Source organism: Patagioenas fasciata, chromosome 24 (genome assembly GCF_037038585.1).
Source record: "Patagioenas fasciata isolate bPatFas1 chromosome 24, bPatFas1.hap1, whole genome shotgun sequence".
Classification (NCBI taxonomy): Eukaryota; Metazoa; Chordata; class Aves; order Columbiformes; family Columbidae; genus Patagioenas; species Patagioenas fasciata.
In genome coordinates, this window is record NC_092543.1 from 2,805,794 (window position 1) to 2,818,957 (window position 13,164).

At 47.8% G+C, this 13,164-nt stretch overlaps 1 protein-coding gene across 2 annotated transcripts in view; it reads left to right on the forward strand.

The window, feature by feature from the left end:
• The window catches only part of ARHGEF12 (Rho guanine nucleotide exchange factor 12), a 70,627-nt gene that overhangs the window by 44,754 nt on the left and 12,709 nt on the right, over positions 1–13,164 (forward strand). For both annotated transcript variants that reach the window (XM_065855494.2, XM_065855495.2), the window contains 11 exons: positions 484–589; positions 661–873; positions 1,306–1,435; positions 1,734–1,769; positions 3,356–3,510; positions 4,075–4,221; positions 4,931–5,016; positions 6,162–6,287; positions 7,866–7,980; positions 10,879–10,979; positions 11,215–11,292. In XM_065855494.2, coding sequence (XP_065711566.1) covers positions 484–589; positions 661–873; positions 1,306–1,435; positions 1,734–1,769; positions 3,356–3,510; positions 4,075–4,221; positions 4,931–5,016; positions 6,162–6,287; positions 7,866–7,980; positions 10,879–10,979; positions 11,215–11,292 — 1,293 coding nt within the window. The remainder of the gene's footprint in view (positions 1–483; positions 590–660; positions 874–1,305; positions 1,436–1,733; positions 1,770–3,355; positions 3,511–4,074; positions 4,222–4,930; positions 5,017–6,161; positions 6,288–7,865; positions 7,981–10,878; positions 10,980–11,214; positions 11,293–13,164) is intronic.

Consider the following 13,164-nt stretch of genomic DNA (forward strand, 5'->3'; position numbering starts at 1 on the left):
ACCAAGATGCTGAAGGGAGTGGAGCATCTCCCGTGTGAGGAAAGGCTGAGGGAGCTGGGGCTCTGGAGCTGGAGAAGAGGAGACTGAGGGGGGACTCATTCCTGGGGATCAATATGGAAAGGGGCAGTGTCAGGAGGATGGAGCCAGGCTCTTCTGGGTGACAACCAGTGACAGGACAAGGGGCACTGGGTGCAAACTGGAACACAGGAGGTTCCACTTAAATTTGGGAAGGAACTTCTTCTCAGTAAAGGTGACAGAACACTGGCCCAGGCTGCCCAGGGAGGTTGTGGAGTCTCCTTCTCTGCAGACATTCAAACCCGCCTGGACCCCTTCCTGTGGAACCTCAGCTGGGTGTTCCTGCTCCATGGGGGATTGCACTGGATGAGCTTCCCAGGGCCCTTCCAAGCCCTCACATTCTGGGATTCTGTGAATTTGAAGAAATGAGTGATCCGATTGCTTTTCTTTGTTGTATATTAACTGCAGCAAAGCATCAAGAAAGAGAAAGAAGGAGAGGAAAAAGGAAAGAGAAGAGGCTTTCCTAATATTTTGGGCCCACCGAGGAGGCCGAGCCGGCATGACAGCGGCGCAAGTATGAAACGTTTCCTCTCTTCATTGCTGAAAAGAGGGAAGATCAGCGATCTGATGGCCGTGTTTGTTCAGTTGGCAGAGCCATGGAGATGCAGAAGCCCCGCCACCCAAAGCACTCGCCCACAGCGGCCTCGGTGAGCCCGGAGCCACCGGATTCCAGCAAAATGCGCCAGAGCGGGTCCTGCGGTGACGGAACTGACGCCCCGTACCCACCTGCCAACCCCATGTCCCCCTTGGCAGTGGGTCCGTTTTCCTCCCCAGAAGGAAACAAGGACAGCGACGCGGGTAAGGTGATCCTAGCAAAGAGGAATGGTTAAATATCGTGTTCTGAACGGGATGCGCCGAGCAGAGTTCTGATGCAACAAATGTGGTGAATTAGGAAGTGGTTTTGTGTCGTTAGATGTGACCTCCCTGGGTGCTTATTCATCTCTTCTGATTTAGTCGCTGGTTTAAATTAGGAAATGTTATCATGGCCAGAAATTGTCACTAGGTGGGTTCTATTGCTGTGGCGTTGGATTGTCTAACAGGTAAAAATGCAGTCTCGGCGCCTGCTTTTGTGAGTGCAAGTTGGTGTCATCTGGAAGCTTTTGTCGCTGGGATTATTCTCACCAGGCCAAGAATTCAGTTCCTCCAGCTCTGAGCTGAAATGCGGCTGCCACGTTCTCTAACGTGCTCTGTTTTGGTACGGCTCTTGATATTTTGTTCTATTTGTTTTAGGTCTGAAGCAGACTGGAGAAGCTCCACCTGCTAACGAGTACACAGACGGCGCACCTCGCACGCCCAGCAACACCTTCGAGTTCCCGTCTCCTTTGGAGAACTTGCAGGAGGAGGAGGGAGAATCAGAGAGGTAAAGATGCTGTCCCGGTTGCTTGAGCCTTGGAGTGGGGTCATGATGATGGATGTTGAAGAGTAGTCCATAAAACTCTTAGTTTGTATTAAATTGAAAATTCAATCAAATTGCTCGTATTAAACATTATTGGGAGAAGCAGGCAGTGGAGGGCTGGGTCTAGAAAACTGTATCAGAAGGCTGACAGACAGTATTTTTTCGTTAGGAGGTTAAACCTTTATCCCAAGTTGTGCTGAATGGCTGAGCGGGGGGAAATTCTTGCATAAGCTTCCCTAATAATTTCTTTCGTTCTTTGCAGAATGGTTGACATGGGAACACCAAAGCCTTTCCGCAAGTGAGTACGCTTGTACACTGAATTTGTTGAGATTTTAATAGGCTATGAAGTAGAAGGCAGTCGTGTTCGTTGTTCTGTCTACCTGATCTTCCCTTTGTTTAAATAACACATAAATGAATGGAGACGCTGGCATCTGTCTATAGGACAGGTGGAGTGAATCATATGCAGATAAGCCCTTTGATCTGTGAGTGAAGTACAGCGATGGTTGTATCTGCTGATTTGAACGGATGGGGTAGGGAATTGAGATTCCCACGTTTTCTTTTTAAATCTGTGTGTTGCTGTCAGCTCCGTATCTGCAGGTAGATGAGGGGAAGAAACTGTAACCCGGCCTTTCACTTACTTGATATTTGACTTCAAGCAAATTATTTTATTTTTGTCATTAAAAGGAGGGTTATGGAAATACTGCGACAACTGATATTCGCTCTTAGTTGTTCTGTAAAGGGCAAAATTAGAAAATGTGCCTATAGGTTCAGACATCTGACAGCCTCCAGCTGTCATGGAGAGCACATTCGTAATGCTTTACAACTGATACATTGTCACAGAGGCACCCCGAGGTTCGTTTAAGGGACAACAGGGTCCAAAACAACCTTTATTAAACCGGTGAGAAACAGGGTTATAGCGCTGCAAAAGTGGCTTGAATACGGGGTCAGATATCAGTTGAGGAAATTATTAAGGGGCAGCAACGAATGCAACAGGAGGTCCACAGAGTGCGTGCACGTGGCTTCACCAAAACAATGCTGGAGCCGACCCTGAGTCCGGGAGGAGTCCACACTGACTGAACACGGTGTGGGGTCATTGTAAAGGGACACACGTACTCGTAGTGAGTACGGAAAGTGTACAGTCACGATTCTGCGAGGGTAAATTTATAATACACTCACAATCCTGGGAGGAGAAATACACCTGCAAATGTGCACGGAATATTACACGTGCTTATGTGCAAGCGTGGGAGGAAAATACACCCGCGATTATGCGAGGAAATAATTTATACACGTGCTCGTATTGAGCACGGAAAGTACGTGTGCGAATGTGCACGGAAAGTATAAATACACATGCAAATGTGCACGGAAAGCAGATACACTCGCAATCCTGCGAGGGTTCGTTTACTCACACCCGTGGCGGCGAGGCCAGCGGAGTCTCCGTCCTGGGGGGCTCTCGGCGGCACCATCTCGCTCGTGCTCCAAGAGACCCGCGACAGTGGGCGGAGTCTCGACGAGAGTCCCGTTTTTATAGCCTGAGCAGATCTGACTGGGCATTCCAGAAGCTTCTCTGCACCCCCACCCTGGCTGTGGGTGCCCCTGAAGCCTCCAAACGCCCCCACCCTGGCTGCGGGTGCCCAGCGGCTCCTGGCGCCTCGGTGCTCCCTTCTCGTAATGGCCCTGCCAGGGGCTCTGGGGCCAAACAAAAGGAGCTGTTGGCCTCAAGCAGCAGAGAGAGAGGGAGATGTGTCTGCTCCTTCCATAGCGAAGGAGGGAGGGGGAGAGAGGGGGTTTGCATTCTACCACATATATATACTTGGATTTTTCTCCTCTTTCTTCCTTACATCCATGCCTAAGATGGAAAGTGTCTGACGTGTTTTTTCATGGTAGGATGGACAGTGTTGGTTTCGCAGATGTGCAAAGCGAAGATGAGCTGTATGATTTTGACATGGACACGGACCCTCCCAACTGGCAGCAACTCGTGAGCCGGGAAGTGCTGATGGGGCTGAAACCCTACGAAATCAAGCGCCAAGAAGTGATTAATGGTGAGATGGATGCTTTTCCCTAGCTCACAAAGTTCAAACCTGTCCTCAGGAGCTCTGAAGTTCTTAAAATTTTAAGCTGATTTGCTCAAAGTCGTCGCCATCTGTTGCTTCTGGTTTGCACTGTTGGTGTGTGGAACTTGCTACTGAAGTGTATCCTGAGGTGACACCAGTGCAGTTATTAGGGAAGAAATAAACAATATTAAGTGGTTTAACACTGAAGGGCCAGTTTGCAATATCACGTGCAATAGAAGAAAGCAAGATGAGCTGTCTAGACCATTCAAAAACACGTGATGCAAATAGAAAGCTACCACCAAACTTCAAAATTTCATCTCAGTTTTGGGTCTTGCAGTCCCGCAGAACGCTCTGTGTGGCTGGATGGGGGAAATTAAGAGTCATGTTCTTTCAAACATGGAAATATTGCAGAGCAAGCTGGAATATGGGCCAGCAAGGGTGAGGGAGACTTGTCTGAGTTCTGTTTCCGCTGTCTGTTTGCTTCCTGTTTGGCTGCACGTTGCCACAGGTCTTTAAGCAGGTAGTTACAAGCCAGCTTTCCTCTCTCTTCAGAGCTGTTTTACACCGAGAGAGCTCACGTGCGCACGCTGAAGGTTCTGCACAACGTGTTCTACCAGCGTGTCACCCGGGAGGGCATCCTGAGCTCCAGCGACAAGCGCAAAATCTTCTCCAACCTGGAGGACATCCTGGGGCTCCATGGTAAGAGCAGCCAAAGAGCCTTTCAGCTTCCTAGTCTCCATTCTGGATAGAAGTAGGTGAAAAATTTAAGCAAGTGACCCTGAAATGACAGGCAACCTCATAACTTCAGATAAAAAGAATACTGCGGCCCTTCTTCCTTTCGCACACCATTTTTTCCATTTCTGATTGACAAAGCTATTTTGATAATGTGTCCAGTGTTTAAGATACTTGCCTTTCCTTATCCGTGCACACAGACTGGTGCTGGTTCGTGCTTTGATAAAAGGAGCGATGCTTTGGTGAACAGTCTCTGTGGGTCAACGTTCAAAATGTTACAACTGCTGTTGAAGTGAATATGGAAACAAATGTGAAAAGGATTGACGCCTTGCGGTGGTTCTGGAGGGCGGCCCTTCCTAACTGTGCAGAGAAAGGGCTGTTCAGAAGCAGAATTTCAGCTCTGCCACCGAGTGATTTTACGCAGGTGGCTCAAAGTGTGTTCTCCATTGTTATGCTGTTAAAAGGGCAATGATGTTGAGCCTCGGCGAAGGTCAGATGGAAAGGTTCTCAGGGGTCACTTGGAGATAGGTGAGAGAGAAGTGCAAAGGAATGATATAGCATTCTCTTAGATACTCTGAATTTATTATCTTGCTGGACACTTTTCATTTTTTAAATTGAAATTATTGCGAATCTCGCCTTTTCCTGGCATTAATTTGTCTTTTTTTTGTTTGTGAAGTTGCATTGAACGATCAGATGAAAGCCGTGCGGAAAAGGAACGAGACTTCTGTTATTGGCCAAATCGGGGAAGACTTGCTTTCCTGGGTAAAATCCTTTTTTGCTTTCTTTTACCTGAAAATGTTTCATAGAGTGGCAGAGCCAGAGCTTAGCAAAGGTATTAATTTCCAGCTAATAGGAACCAAATCTTAAACTTGTATGGAGCCAGCGCAGGGGCAGAGAATGGGGGTTGAAGGAAAGCGGGAGGACCTCATAGAATTCCCATTTGACGAGAGATAACAGTAATTTATGGAAGTAAAATGATCTCCTTATGATGAGTGGGTAGAGCAGAAAGGTGGTATTGGAGACATAAAGATGAGAGTAGGATTTTGAAAAACGTAATAGCACAATTTGTTTCACTAACACTGAAATACATGAGTCTTGTGTTGCCTGCGGTTCAGTTAAAAGATAGTTACAAATCCTGGTTTCCGATCCTATAATTTCCATAGCTGAACTCTTTCAAATTCGCAGCGCTGGTGGAGGTTTCCATCTGAGATCCAAATGGCGGGAGCAGGAGTGATGGAGATTCTTTAAAAAAGGTCAATTCTCTCTCAGGAGTCTCCCGGGTTGGTTGTGTTTGTAAACTGCCGATCATTTAGGATTGAAGACTGATCTGCTTCTTCCTTCCAGCTCTTCTTGTGGTGGTTGCTTTCTATGGCACTGTCTAGGATTTGAGAAAAAGGAAGAAATTGCAGATCAGATGTGGCTGGTAGAGGAACACCCCAACCCTTTCAGTTCTCCTGGGTGTTATGGAAAAGCAAGAAAATACCAGAGCGAGCTAGGCCTTAAGGCTAATAGTTATATACCCTTTTGTAGTGTTCTGGCCAAGTGACTGAATCAAAAAGCTGCAGGATCTCATTTTGCAGGGTATTTTCAGGCTGGGTAGCAGGAGCGGGAAGAGTCACAGTAAGAGATGAACCATCGATCACCCGCGGGACATTTCCAGTTTCTCAAAGCTGTTGTTTCCCCACACCGTGTTTTTGTAGTAGTTTTGTTTAGGAAATAACATCTAGTGTTGTATTCTGGTGTTTAAGCGTGGGCGTCCCTGAGACACAAGGTGACTGTGGTCTTGGCTTTGTCTGGTAATTAATCCCTTGTAGTTCACCTGAGTGCAGTTTGTTTGGAGATGAAGAAGTGAAGTGGCTTCTGCTGAACTCGAGTCTAACTTTGATGTTCTTGGCTTTCTGGCACAGTTTAGTGGACCAGCAGAGGAAAAGCTGAAACACGCAACTGCCACTTTCTGCAGTAACCAGCCCTTTGCTCTAGAGGTCATCAAGTCGCGCCAGAAGAAGGACTCTCGATTCCAGACTTTTGTGCAGGTGAATTTTACGCAAGGGTTTAAGTTACATGAGGATGTGGCTGGTGACCGGTGTAGCGTAATGAACGGTTGTAGGTAAAGTTATTATAACTCATGACATCGTGTCTTCGGATTGGGATCATTTCCTATGCTGTAATTATCTCTGCTAATAATTTCTGGAGGGAGGAGCCTTCAATTCTGGGGAGCATAAAATGTCCTGATGAATGCAGGAAAGCACACGCTGTCCCAGGAGGAGATGGCGTCTCATTTGAGGTGCCTGTTTCCCAAGGCTGAGTACTTGTGTGGGGAAAGCTGCTTATAATCGTACGATTTTGATGCGTGAAGTGAGCAGGAGACAGATAAGGAGCCCCGCACCGCTGAGGCCCCAGAGGCAGTCAGGACAATGGAGGAGTTTGCCTGGGTCCATGAGGACTGGGTTAGGGAGCAGTTCGGCAATCTGGACATCCATAAATCCATGGGTCCGGATGGGATGCACCCGTGGGTGCTGAGGGAGCTGGCTGAGGGCATTGCTGGACCGCTCTTCATCACCTTTGCCAAGTCTTGGGAAACGGGAGAGGTGCCTGAGGACTGGGGGAAAGCAAATGTCAGTGCAGTCTGCAAAAAGGGCAGGAAGGAGGACCCGGGTGACTCCAGACCGGTCAGCATCACCTCCATCCCTGGGAAACTGATGGAACGACTTCTCCTTGGTGCCATCTCAAGGCAGATCAGGGAGAAGAGGGGCATTAGGGGCAGTCAGCATGGCTTCACCAAGGGGAAGTCGTGCTTGACCAACCTCACTGACTTTGATGAGGACATAACAAGATGGATGGATGATGGCAGAGCGGTGGACGTGATCTCCCTTGACTTGAGTGAGGCATTGGACACAGTCTGCACAGCATCCTCACAGCTGAACTGAGGAGTGCGGTCTGGATGAGCGGGCAGTGAGGTGACTGCGAACTGGCTGAAGGGAAGAAGCCAGAGAGTCGTGGGCAATGGGCAGAGTCCAGTTGAGGCCTGGATCCAGTGCAGAGCCTCAGGGGGCAGTGCTGGAACCGGGATTATTCAATATATTCATCAACGACTTGGACGAGGGAATAGAGTGACTGTCAGCAAGTTTGCTGGTGACACCAAGCTGGGAGGAGTGGTGACACTGGAAGCTGTGCTGCCATCCAGAGACCTGGAGAGTTGGGCAGGAAAAATGTAATGAAATAGAACAAGGGCAAGTGTAGAGTCTTGAATCTGGGCAGGAACAACCCCAGGTTCCAGTGTAAGTTGGGGAATTACCTTGGATTTCTCCCCGCCCAGCTCTCCAGCCTGTCCAGGTCTCTGATGGCAGCACAGCTTCCAGTGTCAGCCACTCCTCCCAATTTGGTGTCACCAGCAAACTTGCTGACAGTCACTATTCCCTCCATAGGAATGATGGGACGGAGCTGCCGCTTTTGTGCCAAGTGTCATCTGAATGATAGATCTTGGCATTTCTTATCTTGTATTTAATTACTGGAAAGTGAAGCAATAGATGTTTATGTGATAAATAGATGTTGCATACAATTATAGTCTTAATAAAAATGACAAATGTAGTTATTGTGCTGTTTAATTTTAGGATGCTGAGAGTAATCCGCTGTGTCGCCGGCTGCAGCTGAAGGATATAATTCCGACAGAGATGCAGAGGTTGACTAAGTACCCCCTTCTGCTGGATAACATTGCGAAGTACACAGGTAAAGGAGGTTTTCTAGGCAAATGTGATTTTGTAGCATATGTTGAGGAACAGTTCAATTTTGTGGGTCGCTATCTGTTTTTTTTGTGACCTTGCTGCTGCCTACACAGAGAAAAATAAACTAAAAACAAAGTAATCAATAATAATTAAAAATAATAAAATAAAAACATCCAGTCTTTGTTTCTAAATTAAATTAATTTTCCTGCCTAGGAAAAAAAAAAAGGACATTGAATATGAAATAAGCGGCTGACAGTTTGCTTTGGGGTGTAGTAAGCATAGATAGAGTGCAATATAATAATTTAAGTGTAGTCTTAAAATGTAGAGGAGGGGAACGCTTTGCAGATAAACCAAACCACTTATGCAAGTTACTAGCAAAACATCTTGATTTGCTATTAGTTTATGAAGAAGGAAGCCAGGAATTGCAGGCTGGCCCTTCTCCACCCTCCGGTCCCTGACCCGTTGGTTCATTTTACGCCATTACTGCTGTTAATGGTTTTTAATGATTATGGCAAACAAACAGAAGTGAAGCAAATAATTTCTCTGCACCCTTCCATTCCTAATGGACATTATTACATATTCTTATACAATAGTTACAGTCTTGAAGAAGGAGATAAGTGGAAAGAATTCAATCACTAAAGGTGATATTCTATTTGTTTAAATAATAACTGCAATCTGATAAATGGTTTCTTTTCCTTGAATTTGGGACATTAAGATCGCTAAATCGAACTATTACAAGAAGACACATTTAAGTGAATTGCAATTTCTATGTAGATGCATATAGGAGAGAAAAAGAATAAGATCTTCTATGAGAGAAATCCCTAAGTGTCCATTACTAGTACAAGAATGTGAAGAATGAAGAATCTAATGTAAAACCTGTCAAATGATGCCATTGCCTAAACAAGCTTGGAAGACATAAAGAAAGTATTATAGAATCTAAGTAAAACACATGTAGTGTTAAGGCTTATGGCAAATCAACATGCTTCTTCAGCACCAGGACAAAAAGCAGATAATACAGAACAAATGGGGTTTTATTTTTAAGGTCAGGGTTTTCTTGTTATTGACCAAGGGTGGTTGTGGGTTTTTTCTTTGTTTTAGTCAATCCTGTTTCTTCAAAATTCACAGTATCTGGGAAAAACATCTGCTCAGAGTGCAATCTGACCCATACCCTAAAGTCTGTTCCAAACCAAGTTGGGTCTAAAAATCTTGGAAGTTATCAATATAATGTCAACCAAGAGTTTGAAGGAGCTTGAACTAGGAAAGAAATGCTGCTTTAAACATAACACTAACAGAATCGTAATGCAGCCTTCCTTCCCCCTCTGAATGTCTAAAGCACCTCAGAACATTTTCACAGAGAATCACAGAACACAGAATGTGAGGGATTAGAAGGGCCCTGGGAAGCTCATCCAGTGCAATCCCCCATGGAGCGGGAACACCCAGCTGAGGTTCCACAGGAAGGGGTCCAGGCGGGTTTGAATGTCTGCAGAGAAGGAGACTCCACAACCTCCCTGGGCAGCCTGGGCCAGGCTCTGCCACCCTCACCCCCAACAAGTTGCTTCTCCTCTTCCAGCGGAACCTCCTGTGTTCCAGTTTGCACCCATTGCCCCTTGTCCTGTCACTGGTTGTCACCCAGAAGAGCCTGGCTCCATCCTCCTGACACTGCCCCTTTCCATATTGATCCCCAGGAATGAGTCCCCCCTCAGTCTCCTCTTCTCCAGCTCCAGAGCCCCAGCTCCCTCAGCCTTTCCTCACACGGGAGATGCTCCACTCCCTTCAGCATCTTGGTGGCTGCGCTGGACTCTCTGCAGCAGTTCCCTGTCCTTCTGGAGCTGAGGGGCCACAACTGGACACAATATTCCAGGTGTGGTCTCCCCAGGGCAGAGCAGAGGGGCAGGAGAACCTCTCTGACCTACTGACCACCCCCTTCTAACCCACCCCAGGTCCCATTGGCTTCCTGGCCACAAGGGCCCAGTGCTGGCTCATGCTCACCCTGCTGTCCCCAGGACCCCAGCTCCCTTTCCCCTACACTGCTCTCTAACAGCTCATTCCCCAACTTACACTGGAACCTGGGGTTGTTCCTGCCCAGATTCAAGACTCTACACTTGCCCTTGTTCTATTTCATTAAATGTTTCCCTGCCCAGCTCTCCAGCCTGTCCAGGTCTCTGATGGCAGCACAGCTTCCAGTGTCACCACTCCTCCCAGCTTGGTGTCACCAGCAGACTTGCTGACAGTCACTCTATTCCCTCGTCCAAATCAGAGGGTAGAGTTTAGCTAGGATGTGTTACACTGAAAGATATTTCCAGCCTAACAGGCCAAAATATAATTATTAACACCACAAAATGCCTTTTCAGGTTGGCTAGCAGATAACTGCTGCAGTGTTATTTCATTACTCATTACAAATATACTACATTTACAAGTTGACTCCAATCATAATAAGGAAATGTAACACTTCTTTTAATGTTTCGCTTTATGTTTCTTTGTCTTTTTCCTTCCGAAATAAATCAACAAAAAGGATTGGAAGAGGTGCAGGAACTGAATCCTGAGCCTTGGGCTGTGTGTGAATCTTGGTGGAATCTTAGTAAACTCCTTAGATTTCACAGAATACTTCTCAGCGGGATGTTTGTGGGGGGAATAGTTGTCACAACCCCTCAAAAATGAGAGTTTAACAAGTGCTGTGCACAGTGATCGTCAGAGGCTGGTGTCTTGTGCAGGGCAGAATGAATTATCTCCTGTCACAGATCTGTTTTTGTCGTGTCGCCTTGGACATGCAGTGCCTTTGTTGATGGGTTATTCTGTAACTCTAAGTTCTCTTTCTCAAATTTGAGGCTCGCAAACCGCACCAGATTTTGACTTTTTCGCCCTTTCTTGGAGAGCGTTATTGCATTTCCTTTTTCTCTTGCAGAGCTGCCCAAAGAGAAAGAGAAGGTGAAGAAAGCAGCAGATCATTGTCGTCAGATCCTCAACCACGTGAACCAGGCCGTCAAAGAGTCCGAGAACAAGCAGGTAGGAGATGAACAGAGTGAGGAGAAGAGAGTCGAAGGGCAACAAACTGCTTAAGACACCTGGAGTCTCTGTCCTGGTGACTTTTTGTTGTGTTTGAAGATGTTTTGTGGCACAGTTATTCCTGGGAGAGGAGGAATCTCAGGTGTTTGGGGATGTGTGGAAGCATTGATGACTGTCTGCACTCTGCCACTGAGTTTTGGTAACCAAACCGACCATTTCATTACATTTTCTGCAGCATTTGGAAGATTATCAGCGTCGTCTTGACCTGTCCTACTTGAAGCAGTCTGAGGATCCCATGATGGACGAGTTCAGGGTGAGTGACATTCAAACAATCTCTATGTAAATTGTGCTTGAAACACCATTGTTCAGTTTGTGGCTCTTTTTACTGCACCCTTCTGATATATAATAGTCTTTGGAGCGAAATATTTCTGTACAAAAATTACACAGAATCCCAGAATGTGAGGGGTTGGAAAGGACCTGGAAAACTCGTCCAGTGCAATCCCCCATGGAGCAGGAACACCCAGCTGAGGTTCCACAGGAAGGGGTCCAGGCGGGTTTGAATGTCTGCAGAGGACACTCCACAACCTCCCTCGTCCAAATCGTTGATGAATATATTGAATAATCCCGGCCCCAGCACTGCCCCCTGAGGCTCTGCACTGGATCCAGGCCTCAACTGGACTCTGCCCATTGCCCACGACTCTCTGGCTTCTTCCCTTCAGCCAGTTCGCAGTCACCTCACTGCCCGCTCATCCAGACCGCACTCCTCAGTTCAGCTGTGAGGATGCTGTGCAGACTGTGTCCAATGCCTCACTCAAGTCAAGGGAGATCACGTCCACCGCTCTGCCATCATCCATCCATCTTGTTATGTCCTCATCAAAGTCAGTGAGGTTGGTCAAGCACGACTTCCCCTTGGTGAAGCCATGCTGACTGCCCCTAATGCCCCTCTTCTCCCTGATCTGCCTTGAGATGGCACCAAGGAGAAGTCGTTCCATCAGTTTCCCAGGGATGGAGGTGATGCTGACCGGTCTGGAGTCACCTGGGTCCTCCTTCTTGCCCTTTTTGAAGACTGCAGTGACATTTGCTTTCCCCCAGTCCTCAGGCACCTCTCCCGTTTCCCAAGACTTGGCAAAGATGATGGAGAGTGGTCCAGCAATGACCTCAGCCAGCTCCCTCAGCACCTGTGGGTGCATCCTGTCCGGAACCATGGATTTATGGATGTCCAGATTGCCGAACTGCTCCCTAACCCAGTCCTCATCGACCCAGGCAAACTCCTCCATTGACCTGGCTTCCTGTGGGGCCTCAGCGGTGCGGGATGCTCAGCACAGCCCCCAGCACAGCAGACAGAGACCAAGAAGTGTTCAGTAACTCTACCTTCCCTGTGTCTTCTGTCACCAGGGCACCCACCTCGTTCATCAGTGGGCCCACATTGCCTCTGCTGTTAGTTTTATCTGCCACATATTTGAAAAAACTCTTCCTATTGTCCTTGACCCCTCTCGCCAGGTTTAATTCTAAGGAGGCCTTAGCTTTCCTAGTTGCCTCCCTACACCCTCTGCCAACAGCCTGATGTTCTCCCCAAGTGCCCAGCCCCTCCTTCCATGATCTGTAAACTCTCCTCTTTCACTCGAGGTTACCCAGCAGTTCCCTGTTTAACCACGCAGGTCTCCTGGCTCCCTTCCTTGACTTCCTATGTGTCGGGATGCTCTGATCTTGTGCCCGCTAGAAACAGTCCCTGAACACCAACCAACTCTCTTGGGCCCCTTTACCTTCCAGCAGCCTTGTCCATGGGATTTCCCCCAGCAATTGCCTGAAAAGGCCAAAGTTTGCCCTGCTGAAATCCAGGGCTGCAATTCTGCTCGCTATCCTGCTCCTGCCACAGGAGATCCTGAACTCCACCATCTCATGGTCGCTGCAACCCAGGCAGCCCTCGACCTTCACCACTTCAACCAGCCCCTCCTTGTCAGTGAGGATGAGGCCCAGCAGTGCAGCTCTTCTGGTCGGCTCCTCCGCCCTTTGCATCACAAAGTTCTCAGCAGTGCGCTGGAGGAACCTCCTGGACTGCGGCTGCCGGCCGAGTCGTCCTTCCAGCAAACATCAGGGGAGTTCAGATCCCCACCACAACAGGGCCTGTGCCTGTGAGGCTGCTCCCAGCTGGCTGGAGAGGCCTCATCAGCTTCATCAATTAGAA